Source organism: Elephas maximus, chromosome 4, assembly GCF_024166365.1.
Source record: "Elephas maximus indicus isolate mEleMax1 chromosome 4, mEleMax1 primary haplotype, whole genome shotgun sequence".
Lineage (NCBI taxonomy): Eukaryota > Metazoa > Chordata > Mammalia > Proboscidea > Elephantidae > Elephas > Elephas maximus.
In genome coordinates, this window is record NC_064822.1 from 5,617,819 (window position 1) to 5,642,791 (window position 24,973).

The following is a 24,973-nucleotide window of genomic DNA, read 5'->3' on the forward strand; positions in this document are numbered from 1 at the left end:
CATTAACCCCCAAATTCACTTACTTTTCGAGTCTGCATTTTTTCAGTGCGTCTTCTAAAAGCTACATAAGGATCATTTGTGCTGGAACCATCACGCTTCTCTTGTTTTACTGATGGGATAAGAGATGGTCCTCGACAGTTTTTTCTCTTTTTAATCCAGTATTCATAAACTTCTCTAATTAATTCATCATCTTCTTTTAGCAGCAGCTTGGCTTCCTGCAGACTGACTGGCTAAATGTAAAATCATTATGTCATTTTCACATAATACATACATAAGCTTCAAAAGATCGTATTTCTAAATTGAAATGACAATCAAAATAACCGTATAAACAACAGCAAGCTTATGTGAAGTATCTTATACGTGTCAGTCACTGAGCTGAGTGTTTCATATATATTGTCTTCACAACAATCTTATCATGTTTATCATCTTTATTTTACAGATAGGGAAACTGAGGGATATAAAAGTTTAAATATGTTGCTCAAGATTATACAAGTTAGTACTTGGCAGAAAGGATCTGAACTCATGCTTGTCAACTCCAGAGCCTGCTTGCTTAACCCTTTCCCAACATGCTGTTTCCATATAGTTATATTTATATAAATACATGTATACACACATGTTATGTATACAATGAAGCTGTACCTGCTGACCACTGCCTTTTTCTAGGCGATCAATCATCTCTTCAAACTGCAATGGGCAGATGTCCATTTTCTTTTTCAGTTTATTCACAAACACTTCATCTTCAGAATCCAAATCATAATCAGGCTGTTCAGCATCCAAACTAAAAGCTGACAGAAGGAACCATAAGCAATCATTCACCATGTGAATTCACTGACAAAAACAGATGTCTGAATAAAAGCAAGACCTAGATTTTCTAAAGAAATAAGTTTTTTTTTTTTTTTTTTGGTTTTCAGAATCACAAATAATCTGAGTTTACAGATAGGTTTTCCACATTTAGACTTTAAGAAAGGAGACAGCCCTTCACCAGTGGTGTAGTTGTTAAGTGCTCAGCTGCTAACTGAAAGGCTAGTGGTTTCGAGGGGAGCCACTCGAGGGGAGAAAGATGTGACGTGCTGCTTCTGCAAAGATTACAGCCTTGGAAACCTACAGGCAGTTCGACTCTGTCCTGTAGGGTAACTAACTCAGAACAGACTTGATGCAATGGGTTTGGGTTTATATTAACACAGATAAGTGTGATGAAAGACAACAGATGTTATGCTCCTGCTGCCCATTCCCAAAAGCAAAAAAACTAGACGACCATTATAGATTATTAAATGTACTGGGCTGAACCACATTTCTGTAGTTCAAAAGTGATCAAATATCAGCAATTACGCATGTTTTGATATAAAATAAAATGAGAAGGTCTTTAAATAAGACTGCTTCCAGAATACTTCTAGTTTATGGATTATCTGACTACTTTACCAAAAAAGTGATATTTAAAGCTGAAGTGTCAGAAGCCATTGTTAATAACAGTAACAGCTACCACTCTGTGAGGACATTCCTGCCACAGAAACTTATTCATCCATGAGAACCACTGTCATGTGATAGAAACGAAAGGTATTTCTTAGATTTGTCAGATTAGGGGAACAAAGGCAAGAACCACCGTTCTATACCAAATACCATTCAATTACATATCAAAATTACACTAGATTGGTATTAATATGAGAAGAAATGTTATTAAATAGCTTGATATCAAAATTTGTCCCCTCTCTCTTAATTTCTTCTATCTACTAGCTTCCAATCACTTTAAAGTCAAAATCCTTAGAGTGGAATAAGGCCCTTTTGAACCTAGTCAACCCAGTCTAATCAATAATGTATGATCCAGCAATATTGAATTTCATATAGTTTATGCAGCATGCTATTTCACGACTTCAGGCCTTTACATTAGCTATTTTTTGTCTGCTCACATAACAAATGCTTGATTAATTTTTCTAAAATCCATCCTGACAGCAATTCTTCTGGAATCCTTTGACTACTCCCCACCAAATAAATGGTTCCTAATGAATTCTATATTTTTCAGATGCTATGAACCCTTTCCACCACTTGTCTGTCAGTTCATCTTACTGTGGTGGCTTGCATGTTGCTGTGATGCTGGAAGCTATGCCACCAGTATTTCAAATACCAGCAGGGTGATCCATGGTGGAGAGGTTTCTAGACTGAGGAAGACTAGGAAGAAGGGCCTGGCAATCTACTTCTTAAAAAAACTTGTCAATGAAAACCTTATAGACAGCTGTGGAACACTGTCTGATATAGTGCCAGGAGATGAGACCCTCAGGTTGGAAGGCACTCAAAATACAACTGGGGAAGAGCTGCTTCATCGAAGTAGAGAAGACCATAATGACATAGGCAGAGTGATGCTTTTGGAACCGTCATCTGCTGATGTGGCATGACTCAAAACGAGAAGAAACGGCTATAAACATCCGTTACAATTAGGAAGGTGGAATGTACAAAGTATGAATCAAGGAAAACCATAAGCTGTCAAAAATGAAATGGAATGCTTTAAGATCGATATCCTAGGCATCAGTGAGCTGAAATGGACTGGTATGGGTCATTCTGAATTGGACAGTCATATGGTCTGCTAGGCCAGGAATGACAAATTGAAGAGGAACGGTGTCAAATTTGTTGTCAAGAAGAACAACTCAAGACCTATCCTGAAGTACAACACTGTCAGGAACAGGATAATATCTATATGCCCACAAGGAAGACCAGTTAATATGACTATTATTCAAATTTATGCACCAAGCATTAATGATGCCAAAGATGAAGAAATTGAAGATTTTTACCAACTTCTGCAGTCTGATATTGATCAAACATGCATTCAAGATGCATTGATAATCACTGGGGATTGGGATGCAAAAGCTAGAAACAGAAGAAGGATCAGCAGTTGGAAAATATGGCCTTGGTGCTGGAAACTACACCAGAGAAAGCATGAACGGATTCTGCAAGACCAACAGCTTCTTCGTTGCAAATGCCTTTTTTCAGCAACATGAACAGAGGCTATACACATGGACCTCTGCAGATGGAATACACAGGAATCAAATTGACTACATCTGCAGACAGAGACAATGAAAAAGCTCACTATCATCAGTGGCAACAAGGCCAGGGCCAACTGCAGAACTGACCATCAATTGCTCATATGCAAGTTCAAGTTGAAGCTGAAGAAAATTAAAACAAATCCATGAGAGTCAAAGTACGACCTTGGGCATATCCCACCTGAATTTAGAGACCACCTCAAGAATAGATTTGATGTACTAAACACTAATGACCAAAGACCAGATGAGCTCTGGGGTGACATCAAGGACACCATACACGAAGAAAGCAAGAGCTTGTTAAAAAGACAGAAAGAAAGAAGAGACCAAAACAGATGTTAGAAGAGGCTCTGAGACTTGATCTCGAACACAGCGTAGCTAAAGTGAAAGGAAGAACTGATGAAACAAAAAAGCTGAATGGGAGATTTCAAAGGGCGTCTTGAGAAGACAAAAGTATAATGAAATGTGCAAAAGCCTGGAGTTAGAAAACCAAAAGAGAAGAACATGCTTGGCATTTCTCAAGCTGAAAGAACTGAACAATAAATTCAAGCATCAAATTGCAATACGGAAGGGCTGAAGGATTCTGTGGGCAAAATGTGGAACTATGCAGGAAGCATCTAGGAAGATAGAAGGAATACACATAGTTACTATACCAAAAAGAATTGGTTGATGTTCAACCATCTCAGGAGGTAACATACGATCAAGAATTGATGGTACTTAGGGAAGAAGTCTAAGCTGCACTGAAGGCAATGACAAAAAAAAAAAAAGCTCTAAGAATTGATGGAATATCAATTGTGATACTTAAACAAATGGATGCAAGGCTGGAAGTGTTCACTCGTCTGTGTCAAGATATTTGGAAGACTAAACTGAAAGAGTAACAAATGGTGCTGGCATAACTGGATATCCATCTGCAAAAAAATGAAACACGACCCATACGCCACACCATGCACAAAAACTAACTCAAAATGGATCAAAGACCTAAATATAAAACAATAGAGATCATGGAAGAAAATATAGGGACAATGCTGGGGGCCCTAAAACATGACATAAACAGAACACAAAACATTACTAACAATGCGCAAACACCAGAAGAGAAACTAGATGACTGGGCACTCCTAAAAATCCAACACTTATGCCCACCCGAAGACTTCACCAAAAGAGTAAAAAGACAACTACAGGCTGGGGAGAAAAATTCTGGCTATGACATATCCAATCAGCATCTAATCTCTAAAATCTGCAAGATACTGCAAAACCTCAACAACAATAAAAACAAATAACTCAATTAAAAAATGGGCACAGAATATGGAAAGTCACTTCACCAAAGAAGACATTCAGGTAGCTAACAGATCCATGAGGAAATGCTCACAATCATTAGCCATTAGAGAAATGCAAATCAGAACTACAATGAGATTCCATCTCACTCCAACAAGGCTGGCATTAATCCAAAAAACACAAAATAATAAATGTTGCAGAGGTTGTGGAGAGACTGAACACTACTGGTGGGAATGTAAAATGGTAATAATCACTTTGGAAATCAATTTGGCACTTCCTTAGAAAGCTAAAAACAGAAGTACCATATGATTCAGCAATCCCACTCCTTGGAATATAGCCTAGAGAAATAAGAGCCGTCACATGAATAGATATATGTGCACCCCATGTTCACTGTAGCACCGTTCACAACAGCAAAAAGACGGAAACAACCTAGGTGTCCATCAACAGATGAACAGATAAACAAATTATGGTATATTCACACAATGGAATACTACGCAACAATAAAGAACAAGGATGAATCTGTGAAACATCTCAACGAGGATAAATGAGGAAGGCTTATACTGAATGAAATTAGTCGCAAAAGGACAAACATTGTATGAGACCATTATTATAAGAACTCAAGAAAAGGTTTAAACACAGAAGAAAACACTCTATGACAGTTATGAGGGTGAGGAGTATTCACTAAGTAGATAAAAAAAGTAGTAGTAGACAAGAATTATCTTAGGTGAAGGGAAGGACAACACACAATACAGGGGAGGTCAGCACAACTAGACTAAACCAAATGCTAATAAGAAGTTTCCTGAATACAACCAAACACTTCGAGGGACAGAGTAGCAGGGGTGGGAGTCTGGGGACCATGGTTTCAGGTGACATCTAGGTCAAATGGCATAACAAAGTTTATTAAGAAAATGTTCCGCATCCCACTTTGGTGAGTGGTGTCTGGGGTCTTAAGAGCTAGCAAGTGGCCATCTAAGACACAGCAATTGGTCCCAAACCACCTGGAGCAAATGAGAATGAGGAACACCAAAGACACAAGGAAAATATACGCCCAAGAGACAGAAAGGGCCACATAAACCAGACTCCCTTAGCCTGAGACCAGAAGAACTAGTTGGTGCCTGGCTACCACCAATGACTGCCCCGACAGGGAACACAACAGAGAGCCCTGATGGAGCAGGAGAAAAGTGGGGTACAGAACCCCAATTCCAGTAAAAAGACCAGACTTAATGGTCTGAGACTGGAGGGACCCCAGAAGACATGGCCCCTGGACTCTCTGTTAGCCTGAAACTAAAACCATTCCCGAAGCCAACTCTTCAAAGACTGGACTGGACTGTAAGATATAAAATGATACTTGTTAAGAGGGTGCTTCTTAGCTCAAGTAGATACATGAGACTAAATGGGCAGCTCCTGTCTGGAGGCGAGATGAGAAGGAACGAAGGGGCAGGAGCTGATTGAATGGACACGGGAAATACAGGGTGCAAAGAAGGAGTGTGCTGTCACATTACAGGGAAAGCAACGAGGGTCACATAACAATGTGTATAAAAATTTTTATATGAGAAACTAACTTGAACTATAAACTCACTTACAGAACAATTAAAAGAAAAAAAAAAAGATATTTGGGAGACAGCTACCTGGCCAATCGACTAGAAGAGATCCATATTTGTGCACATTCCAAAGAAACTTGATTCAATGGAATGCAGAAATTATTGAACAATATTATTAATATCACGCACAAGTAAAATGTTGCTGAAGACCATTCAAAAGTGGTTGCAGCAGTATATCAATAGGGAACTGCCAGAAATTCAAGCCGAATTTTGAAGAGGACATGGAATGAGGGATAATCATCACTGATATCAGATGGGTCTTGGCTGAAAGCAGAGAACACCAGGAAGATGTTTACCTGTGTTTTACTGATTATGCAAAAGCACTTGATGGTGTGGATCATAACAAATTATGGATAACACTGTGAAGAATGGGAATTCTTCATAAGGAACCTGTACATAGACCAAGAGGCAGCCGTTTGAACAGAACAAGGGGATACTTTGTAGTTTAAAATCAGGTGTGTGTCAGGGTTGTATCCTTTCACCATGCTTATTCAATCTGTATGCTGAGCAAATAATCTGAGAACCTGATTATATGAAGAAGAATGTCGCATCAGGATTGGAGGAAAGCTCATTAACAACCTGTGATATGCAGAAGACACAACTTTGCTGAACGTGAAGAGGACTTGAAGTACTTACTGATGAAGATCAAAGACTACAGCCTTCAGGATGGATTACACCTCAGCATAAAGAAAACAAAAACCCTCATTACTCGACCAACAAGCAATATCATGACAAAGGGAGAAACACTGAAGTTGTCAAGGATTTCATTTTAATTGGATCCATATCCAATGCTCATGGAAGTAGCAGCCAAGAAACGAAAAGACGTATTGAATCAGGCAAATCTTTAGCAAAAGACCTCTTTAAAGTGTTACAAAGCAAAGATGCCACTTTGAGGACTAAGGTGCGAATGACCTAAGCTGTGGTTATTTTCAATTGCCTCACAGGCATGTGAAAGCTGGACAACGAATAAGGAAGACTGAAGGATAGATGCCTTTGAATTACGGTGCTGGGAAAGAATACTGAATATACCATGAACTGCTAGAAGTATGAACAAATACATGTTGGAAGTTCAGCCAGAATACTCCTTAGAAGCAAGGATGGCGAGAATTGGTCTCACATGCAAGGATGGCGAGAATTGGTCTCACATACTTTGCACGTCACCAGGAGGGTCCAGTTCTTGGGAAAAACTGTCATGCTTGGTAAAGAGAAGGGTCATCAAAAAAGAGGAAGACCTTCAATGAGATGAACTGACACAGTGGCTGTAAACTGGGCTCGACCACAGCACTGATTGTAAGGATGGTGCAGGAATGGACAGTGTCTTGCTCTGTTGTACAGAGGGTCGCTATGAGTTCAGATTCCACTTGATGGCACCCGTCAACAACATGAACCCTTTCCCAGGAAAGATGGACTGTCCATATAAACATTCTGCATAAACTACAGGCAATTCAAACATGGACCCTAAAGGCTTATGTCGCCAAGGATAAAAATTTCTGTTGTATATCACTCCTTTCTTTACACTATTTCTGTACATACTTTAGAATCTGCTTGCTAAAACATCAATGCCCTCTGTTAGAATGTGACTGGCCTCAAGTGTGGGCATTGTGTCTTCTTATTTATCTTTATACCTCTAGTGCAGAGATGGCAAACATGTTTAATCTTGTAGGACAACTCTGGTAGTGACTACTTACAGTGCTCTGTTGAAAAGCATTCTGATGTTGCATCTACTCAGAGGGAAAAAATTAAGGAAACCTCTTCCCGTAACAGCCATCCATTAGTGATATCTGTGATAGATACACGAGGAGACCATCTACCTGCCAAACACCTGCCATCCCTCCCCCCTCAAGCTTAACACAGTATCTGGCAGAGATATCCAAATAAGTATTTGCAGAAACGAACGTACTATTTTACCAAATGTCTTAAAAATGGAATGTTTTATTTTCCATTCATATGTATATCAGTTCTATGACATTCATAATTAAAATAAAGGAATATTCCTACCACTTAATAAAAATCTCTAGATGTCAACATCCCTGCGCTCATGTTACTTGCAACCATAGGCCCTCCACTGACCTTCCATGACCTAATTCTGTTATTGTTATGTAGACAGGGCTTTTGGAGACCTCAGAGTAGATGAAAACTGACTGCTGTATTAAGATTTTTTTTTTTTTTAAATACCTAACCAAAATAATCCGGGCCTGTGATGTCCGGTATGTGAACCAGTAGCCACATGCAGCTAATTTAGATTAATTCAAATTAAATAAAATTTAAAATTCAGTTCCTCAGTCACACTAGCCACATTTCAAGTGCTAAATAGCCACGCCAGGCTTTTTTGTACTGTACCAGACAGCACAAATGATAGACCATTTCCATATTACTGTATTAAAGGGTGCCAATCTAGATAATTCAGAAAGCCAAACTGATAGGGACTGACTGGCAATGCTCTGCTGCCTTCTTACAAGTGTAATTTATATATTTTTAGGATTTTATTTATGTATTATTTTGGTGTCCCTCCACTATCAATTTTGTTTTTTTCCTTTAGATAAAATCACATGCCAAATCACAATTACAAAGCTTAGTTATTCATAAAAATGAGAGAAGCTCCCCTAACAGAGTCCAGACTGCAAGGGAAGACTCCTACCATGTGAATCAGAGAGCTCAGTGTTCTTCCCAGAAAAGTTATCAAGTGTCTGAGGGTTAGTTTCCTCTGGCCTCTGCAAAGATTTTTTTTTTTTTTAAGTTCATGCAAAAAAATCTAAAATTCTAAATATGAGGAGAGCCAAATCTTGTTCAGATATAAAAGACAGTAACCCTTGAGAAAAGCTAACATGTTAAGAATCTACTTCAGGATTTCATTTGACCAAGTTCCAAAAAAGGCTGTTAGTCATTGGTAGGCACATTCTAAGGAACCCGCCAGGTCTGTAATAATAACATTCAGGGCCAATGACCCTAACACAATTTACTTTCAGACAAACCTGCAGCTTCCAACTGAACAACTCAGCCAGAGCTGGTAAAGATGTTAACAGGTTTATCATGGTATTACAAATGGGAGTCTCTTTTGGGTCATGTTATTGAATATGTTCAAAGCAGAAAGCAAGGTCTAAAGGAAAGCAGGCAAATGGGTCATCTCCCCTAAGTAAATTCTGCCAATTAAAATAAGACCTAGCCAACCAGTAATTATTAAATATAGGGATCATAGAAGCCAGCTCCTTTTAAAATATTCTGACAGGGAAAAATCCAGATACATGTGTAGTCAAACAAAATACAGTATAAAATGTTATATACAGATATAGACAAAAGTGTAATATAAAATAAATCTAAGTGAAAAGAACACAATAGTACATGTAACTAGATTATCTTAAAGGTAATACAGAGTGGTACAAACCATAACACTTGCCCTTGTACTCAGGGTCTGCCCTCGTACTCAGGGTCTAGTAATAGAGGTGAAACACATATATAAATGTGTATGTAACAAGTACCACATTACGGCTCAAACTAAGTGTGCATGTCCGTAACTTTATACAGCATTTTAAAAATAAATGAAGCGAATAGTGAAAGGATATTTGGGACCACATATATGGTCCAATGCATTAACTGTGGCTGGGACGCAGAGTACAATCCTCGATCAAAAGGAAGGAACCACGTGAAGCTGAAGAGGAACGCCTCACAACAGGAATGGCAAAAAGGTTTCAACTCAAGCACTAACTCTAAACGACTGGCAATATCTATTTGAGAAGCTGCTGAAATAAATTCTGAGCACCAGAATAGACTGCTATAATAGATTAGTGATGTCTACCATGGGGTAGTATTTGACATCCTTACCGAAGACCTTAGAAGACAAAAACGTATCAGTGGCTGGCTAGGTCATGAAATTCTCCAACCTCTTTATATTTAAGTCACTTCTAGAATGTACATAGGGACAGCAAATGGGAAATCCCAGGTGTGAAAGGCAAATGTTCTTTGTAGATAAAGTTCTGTAGTGGATGCCATAGAAAGTAGTAAGACAGAGAACAGATTAGTGGTTTCCAGGGTTATGGATGGAGGATGGGATGGGTGTAGCTATAAAGGAGTAATAAAGTCTTGTGGTGATGGTACGTACAGTTGAGTATCTTGACTGTGGTGGCTAACAACCTTGTGATAAAACTGCATAGAGCTAAACACACACACAAGAACTTGCAAATAATTAGTGAAATGTGAATAAACTCTAAAGATTGCACCAATGTCAATTTCTTGGTTTTGATATCGTACTACAGTTGTGTAAGAGGTTAACACTGGAGGAGCCTGAGGGGAGCGTACGTGGGACTTCTCTGTATATTTCTTTGCAATCTTTTGTGAATCGGGAATTATTTTTTTAAAAATAGGTTAAAAAATTCAATGCTAACAGACACTAATTTAGCAGCACTGTCTTTGTTAATATTCCAAATGTATACATGTTTTCAACCGCTGCTGGAAAATCAGAAACAAACGAACGCTCAAACCCATTGCCATTGAATTGATTTCAACTCACAGCGAACCTACAACACAGAGTAGAACTGTCCCAGAGCATTTCCAAGGAACGGCTGGTGGATTCAAATTGCTGACCTTTTGGTTAACAGCTGAACTCTTAACCACTATGCCACCAGGGCTCCTGCTGGAAAGATACCTCAGATTTGTAGTGAATAAATTTCCACCCCTCCAAGTAAGTTACAATTCTGCTGCCATTTTATTTAATTATAATGTTGAACTACTTGTTTCAATGAATTACTATTATTTATTATTATTATTTGATTACAATGTCAGCAAACTCAATTCAATATAGTACCTTTTGACTTTTCTTACAATCTGATTCACCCATTACTAGTAAAGTGTGTTTTGTGAATTCTTATAATCAGTAAGTAGTCCATGTGTAAAGCACACATTCAATTTTTTTCTGAGAGGAATGACAGTGTAAACTGATTACTGTAATTTTACCATAATCTTGCTTTAACCTAAAAGCACACAGCCTGTGACTATGGAATAGATGTGGTCTAGCTTATATACTTTTCAGATCCACACTGACATGATTTTTCAGAACTACTTTTTGGATTCTATTATCTATAAAATTTGTTTAGAATGTTTATGTCTGTGTCTTATATATAATTAAACACATGAGTGGGAAAATCTGCACATGCCACTTAATTGGTTCACTTAAAAGTAAATAAGAGAATTATTCTAAAAGAAATTAATAAGGTTATATGCAAGTTAAAGATAAAAAAAGTCACAAATCAGAATATCACAATGGTAATACAGTAAGGATAAGGCCTAATATGAATACTAAGTCTACTTTTTCTTTCTAAAATCTTTAAGAAATAATAAAGTAAGTATTTGGAATCCAGGACTGATAAATGTGGATCATATGTTAAGAGAGTTCAATGTGAGTTTAAAAAGAGACTTAGAACCAGTTTCCTAGTGTCCTTAGAAAGACCAATAAAAATGAATAGGTTTACATCACCCTGAAAAATTTTAGACAGTTCCCTAGAGAAATCTCTTGATCATAAAGGTCAACAAGAGAACAATCAAGGCTGTATAAATTTTATCTTACCAATCTTTGAAATATTTGTTTCAAAGTTGTCAACTACTTGGAAATTGGCGAATGAAATGAATAGATTATCTAAATTCTACAAGTTCTCAGCTATTCACCAAATGTGAGAGTGATCAAAAGATTATTTCTAATAAGAAACTATCACTATCAACAGAAGTTCCCAATTGGAACATTAAAATTTTAAAAATTAGCAACATTCTCCTAGTAGGAACACAGTTTTTTTAGAGTTGGCAACCTATGGGCTATGTACCAAATCTGTCCTGTCATCTGTTTTTGTCAATAAAGTTTTACTGGAACACAGCCATGCCGTTTATATACTGTGTATGGCTGCGTTCACATCACAATAGCAGAACTCAACAGCTGTAACAGAGACTTAATTAACTGCAAAGCCTAAAATATTTACTATCTGACCCTTTACAGAAAAAGTCTGCTGACCCCCGATATGAAGAAATTCTTTAGGACTATTACTATATTACTACTTCTGAACAGAAAAACAAAAACCCACCATTTCTTCATCTGAGACGTAGCGTTTAGCCTACTTGTCTAGCGCACCATGAAGATCCTATGCGGGGATTCAACTGAAAATCTAGGATGATAAATGCTATCTTTTTTGCCAGACAAAAATCTCAAACAAGTATTTTAAAAGTTGAAAAAAAAGGGGGGGGGGCCTTCATAACTCTCAAGCTGGTCAATGAAATAGGTACTGAAAATAGCCATGAAAAGAGAAAAATCTGTCAAGAGTTTTATGTAAGACAATAAACACAGAAACATAGTCATTAAATCAGTAATTACTTACGCTGTATGTGAATGAGCTGCTTTGGCATCTTAAATTCCCCAGGATATATAGATTCATAGTAAGCAATGTTACTTTCTGCCTCTGGAACTGGTATAACCATATTATCCCTCTTCTCGCCATACACCTGCTGTGCTGAAATAGCCCGCTGAAGATGATGCTCCTAAAAGGGGGGGAAACAGGTAACTTCGTATAATAAAGAGAAAGAAACACAACATCCAGACTTATAAAGAAGTTTTTTGTTTACCTGTTTATTAAATAGAGTGATTTTAGTAGGTCTTGAAATGATGCTAACAACACAGCCAGGTGTAAAACATTTTAAGTAGATAGAAGATTTTGTTAGAAATACTGAATATTTACTCAACTTAAGAAAAGGTACACACCAAAATTGACAAATTATATTGCACAGAGATTCAAAAAAGTTGACTAAAGCTGTTAAAGTTCACATTTTATAAATGAGATTCCAAGAAAGAGGGTTAAAACATTTGCACTTACTGTATGAAAAGGTCATTCAGACTATGGATAGAAAATATTTTATTCTATTCATACAGTGCTTTGTAAGTTTAGAACTAATATGATCTTTCCAAAGAAGGGTAAATATTATCTCCATTTGTACTTCAACCTCACAGATTCAAACTCTGGTCTTTTGTTTCAAGTAACGGCCTTTCTCACGAATTTCCGGAACCCTTTCTGAACAGTACTACAATACTCAGGCGGCCTGGATTGGGACGCAACTCCAACCCAGTGATGTGACTTCTGGCATGATGCTTCACTCTTCTAAATCTGTTCCCTCCACTGAGGGAAAAACAGAATCTGCCTTGTAGAATTGGCCAGAGAGTTAAGATAAATGTTTAGTATAATGCCTGGCAGGTACTCAAAATTAACTTCGGTTTAGGCACCACCCTGGAAGGTTTCACCAGTTTGTGATACCACCAGTTCCCACCCAGCCTTAGCAACACTGTATTTTGATACACAGTTTACCAAACTTAAGCTAATTTTAAAAATATATATATAAATTCACGACTTAAAAAAAAAAAACAGTATGAAAATGAAAAAGTTCCAGTCCTCACAGGTAGCCTGTTAAAATGTATATATTTTTCCAAAAATTTTCATATGTAAACATATACACAAGTTTTTATGTGATTCACAGATAGGAGACAACGTGCAGCGCTTCACTCCTAGCTTTGGTTCACTTGATATATCCTGGAGATCTTTCCATAATGTTACTTCTACTAAACTCTAATAGCTGCATTGTATTTCACAACAGAGATTTTACAGATACTAACTGATAGGGGAAAAAAACTTGGAAGCCTAAAAGCCTAGCCCCTTCTCAAATGCTGCAAAAACCACCCTCACACTGTGTACGTACACAGACGTCTCTATATACTTGTGAAAATATCTGTAGGACAGCTACAAACGGAAGTGCTCAAAGGCTGAAGAAGAGAATGCAACAACATATATTCCCATCATTTCTGGGGTTACCTTCTCAACGTAATCTTTTGAATTTTAAAATCTTCACCCACCTTGTTATTTTAAGGTGAATTTTTTACACAATGAAGATTAAGTTTTCTTCCTCCCAAATGCTGCTGCTTTCTTGTTCATTTTCCAAAGTGTTTTTTTTTTCTCATTAATGTTTAAGTACTTGGATTATTTCCTTTTTAACATTAAAGAAATTGACCTCTTGTAATAAATTTTATAAATATTTTCTGCAGCTTAAAAAAAACACTATTTTACAGCATTTCTTTTTCAATGCAGGAAAATCCTATTAGCCAAATTTATCAATCCTTCCCTTCATGGTTCTGTTATGCTTAACACAGGTATGGAGACCCTGGTGGCGTAGTGGTTAAGTGCTACGGCTGCAAACCAAATGGTCAGCGGTTCGAATGTGCCAGGCGCTCCTCGGAAACCCTATGGTGTAGTTCTACTCTGTCCTATAGGGTCGCTATGAGTCAGAATTGACTTGACGGCACTGGGTTTGGATTTTTGGTAACACAGGTATAAATTGTATAGTCACAACTACAATACGTTAAAAAAAAAAAAACCTTCTTTTTTAAAACTCAATTTGATCTTTGATTCTAAGCCCTCGGGCTGCCTAATGGCTCCTGGGAGCTGGTAGAAACTAAGCGTGTGTATGCGGAGAGGGGGAAACATGGGGAAGGGAAAGAATGGAATGACTGACGGCTAGCTGAATTCTTTCATACATACGTATACCCTGTTGTCATATCCACTGGCCCTTAATGTTCACTTACACAGGGGGCTTTTTTAAGTCTCCCCTTCAGAATACCCTCCAACCTCAACAGACCTACCCCTCTCTATCCCCAAGGCATATTACTCCTAGTTTGCATTTAGTTCCCAGCTCAGAGCCCTTAATCTATCATTTTTATGTATGGCTGAACACGTGAGAGTAATGGTTTATCTTTCTATATCCTCTTGCAAATCTGTCCTGTGTCACACTTAGTGATGCCTCTATCCTATAGGGTCGCTATGAGTTGAAATCGACTCGACGGCACTGGGTGGCACTGGGTTGGAACACATCATTCAAGAATTTGTTAATTAGTTTTGTTCTACTAGTTCTGTCACCTGGTCTAAATGAGAGGTGGTTATTGATGTGAAAAGAACATGCCAACATCTGAGATTATTAGTCTGACAAAAAAAGAATACTTCATTTATTACGCCATCACTCCCTCAAGATGATGGGGAAAAAAAAATCACTTTTGTTTTTTCCTACTCTTAGTTTTTTTATTATAGTTTTAACATCTGAAATTTACTTTTGGGGTACATTTGACAAATGACAAGCCACCTGTCCTAAAGCCATGTATAAAATTATTCGCCCCCACAATGATTAAAAATGCCCCCTTTATTCTATAGTAAAATTCTCTCTGCACTCGGACGTAATTCCATGCTTTTCTTTTTTTCCTGTGCCAGTATTTAATGTGCTTTAAACCGGTTATTATGAAGGCAATTCTCCCTTCATAATAATTCTTTTTCAGAATTTTCCAGCTATCGTTTATTTTTCTAAATTAAGTATAATGAAAATTAATTTTACAGCTGTGAAACAGACCCCTAAGGAGTTTTTATTTTTATAGGCAATATATCAGAAGTACAGTGGTTAAGACCATGAAATTTGTAATTGAGAGTGCCCTGGACCTGAATATTGGTTGGCTCACAATTTACAAGCTTTATGACTTGGGACAAGTTATTTATTCTCTCTCAGCAATAGTTTTATTATCTATAAATGGGCACTATATATCTCCCATATGAGATTGGTATTAAGATAAAATGCCTAGGACGTATTAAAAAAACAAAAAAAGAAACCTGTTGCCATCGAGTTGCTTCCAATTCATAGCGACCCTACAGGACAGAGTAGAACTGCCCCATATGATTTCCTCGGAGCGGCTGGTGGATTCCAACTGCTGACCTTTTGGTTAGCAGCTGAGCTCTGAACCACTGCGCCACCAGGGCTCCTGGGACATATTAAGTACCCAATATACAGTAGCCAGTGTGTACCTTTGATATTAGAGAAGGTGAAGAGTTTTCCACATGCTTAATTACCTTTATATTCTTTCGTGTGACCTTATTTTATATCCATTTTTTCAAAAGTATGAAATCAAATTTTTGTTTATCAATTTTATACTGAATACTGCTTTAAAACAATCTTATTTGTTGTTTTTGTTGGACAAAATATTTCAATTTCCTCATAGCTTCAACAGTCAAAAAAATTATCTCCCCCGAATACACAAGCACCTACTTTTACCATATTTATTCAATCTCCATGCTGAGCAAATAACCTTGAAAAGCTGGACTATATGAAGAAGAATGGTGCATCAGGATTGGAGGAAGGCTCATTAACAACCTGCAATAGGCAGATGACTTGACCTTGCTTGCTGAAAGTGGAGAGGACTTAAAGCACTTACTGAAAATTAAAGACCACTGCCTTCAATACAGGGTACAACTCAACATGAAGAAAACAAAAATCCTCACAAGTGGACCAACAAGCAACATCATGAGAAATGGAGAAAATATTGAAGTTGTCAAGGATTTTATTAACTTGGACCCACAATCAACACCCATGGACGCAGTTGTCAAGAAATCAAAAAGACTTATTACAGCGGGCAAATCTGCTGCAAAAGACCTCCTTGAAGTGTTAAAAAGCAAACATGTCACTTTGAGGACTAAGCTGCATCTGACCCAAGCCATGGTATTCTCAACTGCCTCACATGAAGGTGAAAGCTGGACAATGAATAAGGAAGACCGAGGAAGAACTTATGCATTTGAGTTATGGTGTTGGAGAGTATTGAGTATACAACGGACTGTCAGAAGAATGAACAAATCTGTCTTAGAAGAAGTACAGCCAGAATGCTACTTAGAAGCAAGGATGGTGCGACGACTTCTCATGTACTTTGGACATGTTATCAGGAGGGACCAGTCTCTGGAGAATGACATCATGCTTGGTGAAGTAGAGGGCCAGTGAAAAGACAGAAGCCCCTCAATGAGATGGATTGACACAGTGGCTGCAAAATGGGCTCAAACATGACTGTGAGGATGGTGCAGGAGTGGGCAATATTTTGTTCTGTTGTACACAGGATAGCTATGAGTTGGAACCAACTCAATGGCACCTAACAACAACAAAGGGGTGAAGTAGGAGCCCTAGTGGCTCAGCAGTTAAAGCACTGAGCTGCTAACCGAAAGGTTGATGGTTCGAACCTACCAGCGGCTCTGTGAAAGATGTGGCAGTCCGCTTCTGTAAAGATCATAGGCTTGGAAACCCTATGGGGCAGTTCTACTCTGTATTACAGAGTTGCCGTGAGTTGGAATTGACTTGGCGGCAATGGCTTTGGTTTGGAGGGATGAAGTATCATGATGTGTGCAACATACTTCCAATCGGTATGTAACTTCAATAGAAAATACAGGATTTAGAGAAGAAAATATTGCAAAATAATAATTGCTGAATCTAGATTTGGTATACGGATGTTCATTGTACTATTTCCATTTTTCTGTAAGTCTGAAAATTTTTATAATAAAAAATTGGATAAAGAATAAATACTAAGTGCTCAAGATGTATCTCATACACAGCAAATAAGGTTAGTTCTTCAAAGTCTTAAAAAAATCATTCTTCAACAACTAGGATAACTATACCCTTAGAGTGTTCCTATCTACTTCCTCCCCATGTATGTACAAGGACCCTTTGACAGGAAGGAGACCAAACAGAGAAGGCCACTGTGACTGGAGCACAGTGAGGGGAAGACTGATGCATCTGCAGAGGGGATTAACAACAGATCATGCAGAATCCTATGGGTCATGTTAGACTTGTCCTTTTTCTAAGAGCAATAGTGGGTGTGTAGGAAATGGACCATATTCTATAAATTGGAGTGTGTGTAACCATTAAATGATTGAGAATGATATTTAACAATACAGAAAAGCCATCAATTTTTTTACTAAGTAAAAAAGTCTGAAAACTGTATGTTCAGGATACTTGTGTTTAATTTTTGTAAAAGAAAAAGACACAATTGAGCGTCCCTATACATAAAAAGGAAGCCTAGTGGTGCAGTAGTTTAGAGCTCAGCCTGCTAACCAAAAGGTCGGCAGTTGGAATCTACCAACTGGTCCCCTGCAACCCTATGAGGCAGTTCTACTCTGTCCTATAGGGTTGCTGTGAGTCAGAATCGACTTGATTGCAATGGATTTTTGGTTTGGTTTACATAAAAAAGTCAAACACACACACACACATATATAACTTTAGAACAGCAATCCTTCTCCCTGTACTTCTTCACCCCTTCCCTGCTTTACTTCTTCATAGCACTTACCACCATATGATATGCCCTATAGTTCGGGTGGGTATAGTTTATTATTGCCTCCTCCTTACATCCTACCCCCCTAACCCACAGTCTAAGCATCCAAGGGCAGAATTTTTTTTTTTTCCTATTTTGTTCACTGCTATATTCCTACCCTAAAACAGAGCTGGGCACAAAGCATGGTGTTCAAATATTTGTTGAATGAATATGTATATATTTGTGTATGCATACTTATACATAGAAGTTTCAAAGTATATACACCAAAAGTTAACAAGACTAAAACTCTGGATGGTACAATTTTGAAACTCTCTCTGTACTTTCTTTTCTAAAATGTACTTATATTTTTTAACAAAAAATTCAGCACATTTCACTAAGTAATTAGCTAAAACAGTATTTTCTAAAAGACAATCATTTATTTGGTTCAGTAAACCTTTTTCTACTTAAGTCAGTTTAGTTCAAGAGTAAAACATTCATTATACTTGTATAAAATATTTTTAAAATCCCAAACTATATGTACCTATTTCCATGAAGTAACATTAAATAAGTGAAAACGAGGTTTTTACTTTGAGTAGGAAGAAGACACAGAATGATAAAGCCGAGCTACATAGGAAATAAATTAGAATGAGTCAACTATTCCATAAAAATTTACTAAATGCTCTGAATTAATGCTTAAGACGATGCAACTGTCAATTACACTTATATAAAAAGTGTTCACAAGTCCCCTGAAGACAGGGTCTACTAATGACATTTTGAAGAAATCCACTTGCAGCATCAAGTAGTGATGAGCGTTCCCAGACTGTGTTCACTGGAATCCTAATTTCAAATTGCTATCAATGGGTAGAACAACAAAGAGTTCAATAAAACAAATACATAAAGAACAGAGCCTGCTGGGTTCTAAGCTTAGGTTTTCTTATTTCTGGGCTTCTGAGAGCCTTTAACATATTCATGTAAAGTGTGGCTCTGCACAAGGGAGGATAAGGCTATTCCAAGCCTAGGACCACAGAATCCCTTTTTCAGGGACTATCTATAAATAGCTCACGAAGAATTCTTGCAACCCGGTTTGGAAAATGGTGGTACAGAACATCTGGGTTTAAGTTTGTTTATTAATTATTTTGGTCCACTTTTACTGAGTGCCAGCTACGTGCCTGGCACTGGGAACAGAACGGTAAATAAAACAGACAGGGTCTCTGACACCGTGGAGCTTTACAGTCCGATGGGGGGAGGGAGGGAGCAGACACTAACAAAATAGTCCTAAAAATGAAGTGAAAGTGTGATAAGTGCAATAAAGGAAAAGTACAATGTGCTACGGGAAATAGCAAAGAGATTTCAGGGACTGTAACACTCACTAATGAAGGAAGTGATATTTAAGCTAAAATCTGCAAGAATAGTTGTTACATGGAAGACTATTTTAAGAACAGGGACTAGCTAGCTATGTTTGAAGACCTCTTACTAGCTTTACGACACTGGGTGGGTAAAGCTTCCTTATATTATACATAAGAATATAGATTTCCTTGGATGCAATTTCAGGGTTAGTCATTATTAACACCAAGAACAATTAAATTTTCCATAAAATAACAGAGGTATAAATTCTCAAATCAGCCTGTTCTTACAGGGAACAAAGTAAATAAAATGAAATAATCTAAAGAATTCTTAAATAGTCAATCTTACAGCAAATGAAATCAGATGAACTATAATTTATGACTAAGCAAATAACTTTACAAAAAGCCTCTGTTTACTATAAATATTAACTATAGATATACACGTTTTCCATACACAACCATACGAACAAAAGAGGTGGCTCAGGAAAGCCTAAAGGATGATCTTTAGAAAGTGCAGAGGCACACTTCCACGGCTCCTGGAACCCTGTCTCACAGTGCTGCGTTCCACAAGTATTCACTTCTGTCACTTCCGTCTGCCTAGTGTGACGCACAAGCACAGGCTTTAGAGGCGGATACCCAAGCAGAATCTTAGCTTCATCACCTGACACTCAAATTCAGAAAGCTACCCTATCTATTTTTATTATTTGTATAACATATACTTTTTTTCTTACCCATCTTTCCCCCTCTTCTCTCCAAAAGGAAATGCTTTTTCTTTTACTCTTGTTACTTTTGCTTACTCCATAAAATTTTTTTGTTGCTTTTTCAGGTTGATTTTTACATTCTCTTTGTTAAAAACATTGGTAATAAATGCAAAAGGGTTAACTGGCTCTAAACAAGACATAGCACTAATATTTGAGAAGTCAGAAAATACCATTTTTATTGATTAAACAAGAGTGACATTAGCTCTCTGTAGAGAAAATCTATTTGAAGGAACAGTATGTAAAAGTGTCATAAACACCTGTCCAACGATGAACACGAATAGGTTTTAAATTTGTTCTATGACTTTACTCACATAGATGGATACCTCTATTGATATTTCCATTCCCCCCATCCATCATGGGAAATATCCACTTGTTCTTCAAAGCCTACTTTAAAATTGTGTTTTTTCTGCTTCCCCTAAGTAGAATGACTTCCTGAATTGTGTTCTACAGTACCACATTCTATACTTAGGACGTGGTGCTGTAATGACTCGTTTACATTTGATCTCCCCACTGTGCACTCCAGAAAATTAGAGACCACGTCTAATTTACCTTTGTATCTTTTCGTTCAAAAGATGTATTATTCTCTTGTAGTATTTGGGACTGTAAATCACTTTAAGGACAAGGACTAAATAAGATTATTTTTGTAACCTACTCAGCATCTAGAACAATATTTTATGATATCCATGTCCCTAAACAAAGATTAAATTATATTCACTTATCCATTATATTTTTAAGCAAATAATGATCCTAACATTTAGCCATAACAACAATTAAGACCACATTTATAGCCTTTTGGATTCTGAATTAAAAACAGTTTTACAAGGCAGCAATAATGGTTAAAATTCCTTCTGGGGAAATAAGTGATAACTAATTCTGTAAAAAGCTACTGAAGAAGTTTAAACTATGGTTATTTATGCTAGACTCTGCTGCTACTTGAACAAAAGGGCTGGGCAGGGTCACTTTCCTATTTTCCAATGGCATTTCTAAGAATTAAATTATTAATGCCTATTCAGGAACAATGCTCCAGCAAGTATTCCCTAGTTTTTCTGCATCCAAACACCCAAATCTTACCAGGTTCATTATAACAGCCTTCTAACTGGTTTCTCTGCTTCTACCTTTGTCTATTCTTCACAGAATACTCTTTTTAAAACAAAAGCCAGATCATGCCACCCTTCTATTCCCATCTTGCTCAGAATAAATGTCAAAGCCCTTATTATTGCTTTCAAGGCCCAACACGATTTGTATTCCCCTTTCCTCATTACCTCTCTGGCATCATTTACGATTCTCCTCCCACACACTGTGCTCTAGTCGTACAAGATTGCTTGCTCTCTGTCAAACTTGTAAGGAATAGCTTCTCCCTCATCTCCTTTAAGTCTTCATTCTGAAGTCACCTTCCCAGGCAGACCTTTCCTTACCAGCTCTCCTACTACATACCTACCAAACCCACTGCCTTAGCATCAATTCTGACCCATAGCGGCCCCGTAGGACAGAGCAGAACTCCCCCAGAGAGTTTCCAAGGCTGTAATCATTATGGAAGCAGACTGCCACACCTTTCTCCTGCGGAGCTGCTGGTGGGTTCAAACTGCTATTCTTTTGGTTAGCAGCAGAGCACTTTAACCACTGTGCCACCACGACTGGCCGCCAACACCAAATAATGGGGAGGTTGTGGGAATAACTAGAATTCTCATACAACGTTAATGAGAAAAAAGTCTAACTGATTCTTTTTTCTGTTTTTACACTGAGGGGAAGCCATGTAATATTTAACCATTTTAAAGTTTACAGCTCATTGGCATTTAGCACACTCACAATGCAACTATAACCTCTGCCCAGTTCCAAATCAGTTTCCTCACCTCAGTAGGCAATCCAGTAAACACTAAAAGCAGTCACTTCCCACTCCCCTCCAGCGCCTGGCAACCACCAATCTGCATTCCTGTCTATGGATTTACCTCTTCTGGATATTTCATATAAACAGAATACAATATGCTGAATAATAATCCAGTGTATATATACACTACATACATACACCACAATTTGTTTATCCATCCTTCTGTTGATGGACATTTGGGCTGTTTATTTGGCCACTGTGAATACTGCTGTGATGAACATGCACGCACATGCATTTGTCTGAGTACCCGTTTTCGTTTAAGCATTTGTTGCTAACCAAAAGGTCAGCGGTTCGAACCCACCAGCTGCTCCCTGGAAAGCCTACGGGGCAGTTCTGTCCTGTAGGGTTGTATGCATGGGAACCACCCTGACAGCAGTGTGTTTTGGGGATTTTAACTAGGGATGGAATTGCTGGATCATGTGATATTTCTAAGTTTAACACTCTGAGGAGTTGCTAAACTGCTCTGCCAGCAGCTGAACCACCAGCAACGTACAAGGGCTTCAATTTCTCCAAACCTTACTAACACTTGTGGCTTTGAGGTCTGGCAAATTCTTATAAAACTAAACATACATATCCTATATGGCCCAGCAATTTCATTCTTAGTATTTACCTAAGAGGAATGAAAACATAACCCCATAAAAATACCTGAATAAGAATGTTTATACAGCTTTATTATTAACAGCCCAAAACCAGAAACCACCCAAATCTCCATCAAAAGGGGAACAGATGAACAAACCGGCACAGGCGCACAGGGGTTTACTACTGAAAATTAAAAGGCACAAACTACTTATTCACACAACATAGCTAAATAACTGCAAAAACATTATGCTGTGTAAAAACGGTTTTAGACGAAAAGAATACATACTTGTTGACTCTATTTATGTGAAGTTTTAAAACAGGTCAAACTAATCTATGGTGGGAAAAAAGTGAAAACAGGAGCTGCCTCTGGGCAGGGACTGATAGGTGAGCAGCGTGAAGGAATTTTCTGGGATGATGGTGTTAGCATCATCCTTCATGCTGCTCCCCTATCATCTGATGGGGTGGCTGGGTTGCACAAGTATACGAATTCATCAAAAATAAAGTTAATACATACTTAATAAAGGTGAATTTCATTGTATACGAATTTTATCTCAAAAGAAAAACAGCAAACACTGAGCTCTAATTAATGATACACATACTGGAATATTTAGGGAGAAATGTACTGATATCTGCAATTTACTCGGAAACGCATCAAAAGAATCAGATGAATTGATGAATAGAGAGATAGAAAGAAGTGTGATAAAATAAGTACCGTAATATGTTAATGGTAGAATATATCTGGTGAGTATATGGGTGGTCGCCGTAAAATTTTTGAGTTTGCTGTACATTTGAAAATTTTCTTAGAATGTCATGAAAAAGGAAACCCTGGTGGCGTAGCGGTTAAGTGCTACAGCTGCTAACCAAAGGGTCGGCAGTTCAAATCCACGAGGCGCTCCTCGGAAACTCTATGGGGCAGTTCTACTCTGTCCTATAGGGTTGCTATGAGTCGGGATCGACTCAATGGCACTGGGTTTGGTTTTTTTTCTTTTTGTCATGAAAAAACTGAACCTCTCCTCCTCACTTCAGAATACTCTAATTCCCATACCCTGTTTTATTTCTCTCTATAGTTCTTCCCCCAGGCGTCTGTCAGTCTGTTGTACTGTGGGGGCTTGCGTGTTGCTTTGGTGCTGGAAGCTAAGCCACTGGTATTCGAATACCAGCAGGGTCACCCACGGCGGACAGGTTTCACCTGAACTTTCAGACTAAGAAAAACTAGGAAGAAGGACACGGTGGTCTATTTCTGAAAAGAATTAGTCAGTGAAAACCTTATGAATAGCGGTGGAAAATAAGGAAGACTTGAAGCACTTACTGATGAAGATCAAAACCACAGCCTTCAGTACGGATTACAACTCAACATAAAGAAAATGAAAATCCTCACCAGTGGACCAATAAACAACATCATGATAAATGGAGAAAAGATCGAAGTTGTCAAGGATTTCATTTTACTTGGATCCACAATCAATACTCATGTAAGCAGCAGTCTAGAAATCAAAAGACACATTAAATTGGGCAAATCTGCTGCAAAAGACCTCTTTAAAGTGTTAAAAACCAAAGATGTCACCTTGAAGACTAAGTCTCCTGACCCAAGCCATGGTATTTTCAATCGCCTCATATGCATGCAAAAGCTGGACAACGAATAAGGAAGACTGAAGAATTGATGCCTTTGAACTGGGGTGTTGGCAAAGAATACTGAATATACCATGGACTGCCAAAAAAACAAACAAATCTGTCTTGGAAGAAGTACAACCAGAATGCTCCTCAGAAGCAAGGATGGCAAGACTACGTCTCACATACTTCAGACACGTTATCAGGAGTGATCAGTCCCTGGAGAAGGACACCATGCTTGGCAAAGCAGAGGGTCAGCAAAAAAAAAAAAAAAAGGAAGACCCTCAAAGAGACGGACTGACACAGTGGTTGCAACAATGAGCTCAAGCATTAACAACAATTGTGTGGATGGCGCAGGACCAAGCAGTGTTTCGTTCTGTTGTACACGGAGGCCCTTGAGCCGACTCAATTGCACCCAACAACTACAGTACTTACCACTTTATAAGCTATATGATTTACTAGTGTTTTATTATTGTCTATCTCCTTTTAGCAAACTATAAGATCCACAAAGGTCGCAATTTGCTTTTTGCTTTGATTCACCCCGGGGTCTAAAATCCTGTTTAACACTCGCGAGTACACAATACATATCAAGTGAATAAATGATCAGTGAACTGTACCAGTTGCTTAAGGTCCACAAACTGCTATGCTTTGGAAAAGACTTAAAAAAACAAAGATTAAATTTCATAAAATCAAAGGAAAAAGTTTAAGCTTGTACACATATTGCTTTGCTATTTAAAGTACTCAGGTGACTAGTTAAAAATAGTTCAGGAAGGATACCAAAAC

At 37.9% G+C, this 24,973-nt stretch overlaps 1 protein-coding gene across 4 annotated transcripts in view; it reads right to left on the minus strand.

The window, feature by feature from the left end:
* The window catches only part of EPC1 (enhancer of polycomb homolog 1), a 106,584-nt gene that overhangs the window by 18,979 nt on the left and 62,632 nt on the right, over positions 1–24,973 (minus strand). For all 4 annotated transcript variants that reach the window (XM_049881634.1, XM_049881632.1, XM_049881633.1 and 1 more), the window contains exons 2-4: positions 12,253–12,412; positions 640–785; positions 24–230 (exon numbers count right to left, since the gene is read on the minus strand). In XM_049881634.1, coding sequence (XP_049737591.1) covers positions 24–230; positions 640–785; positions 12,253–12,412 — 513 coding nt within the window. The remainder of the gene's footprint in view (positions 1–23; positions 231–639; positions 786–12,252; positions 12,413–24,973) is intronic.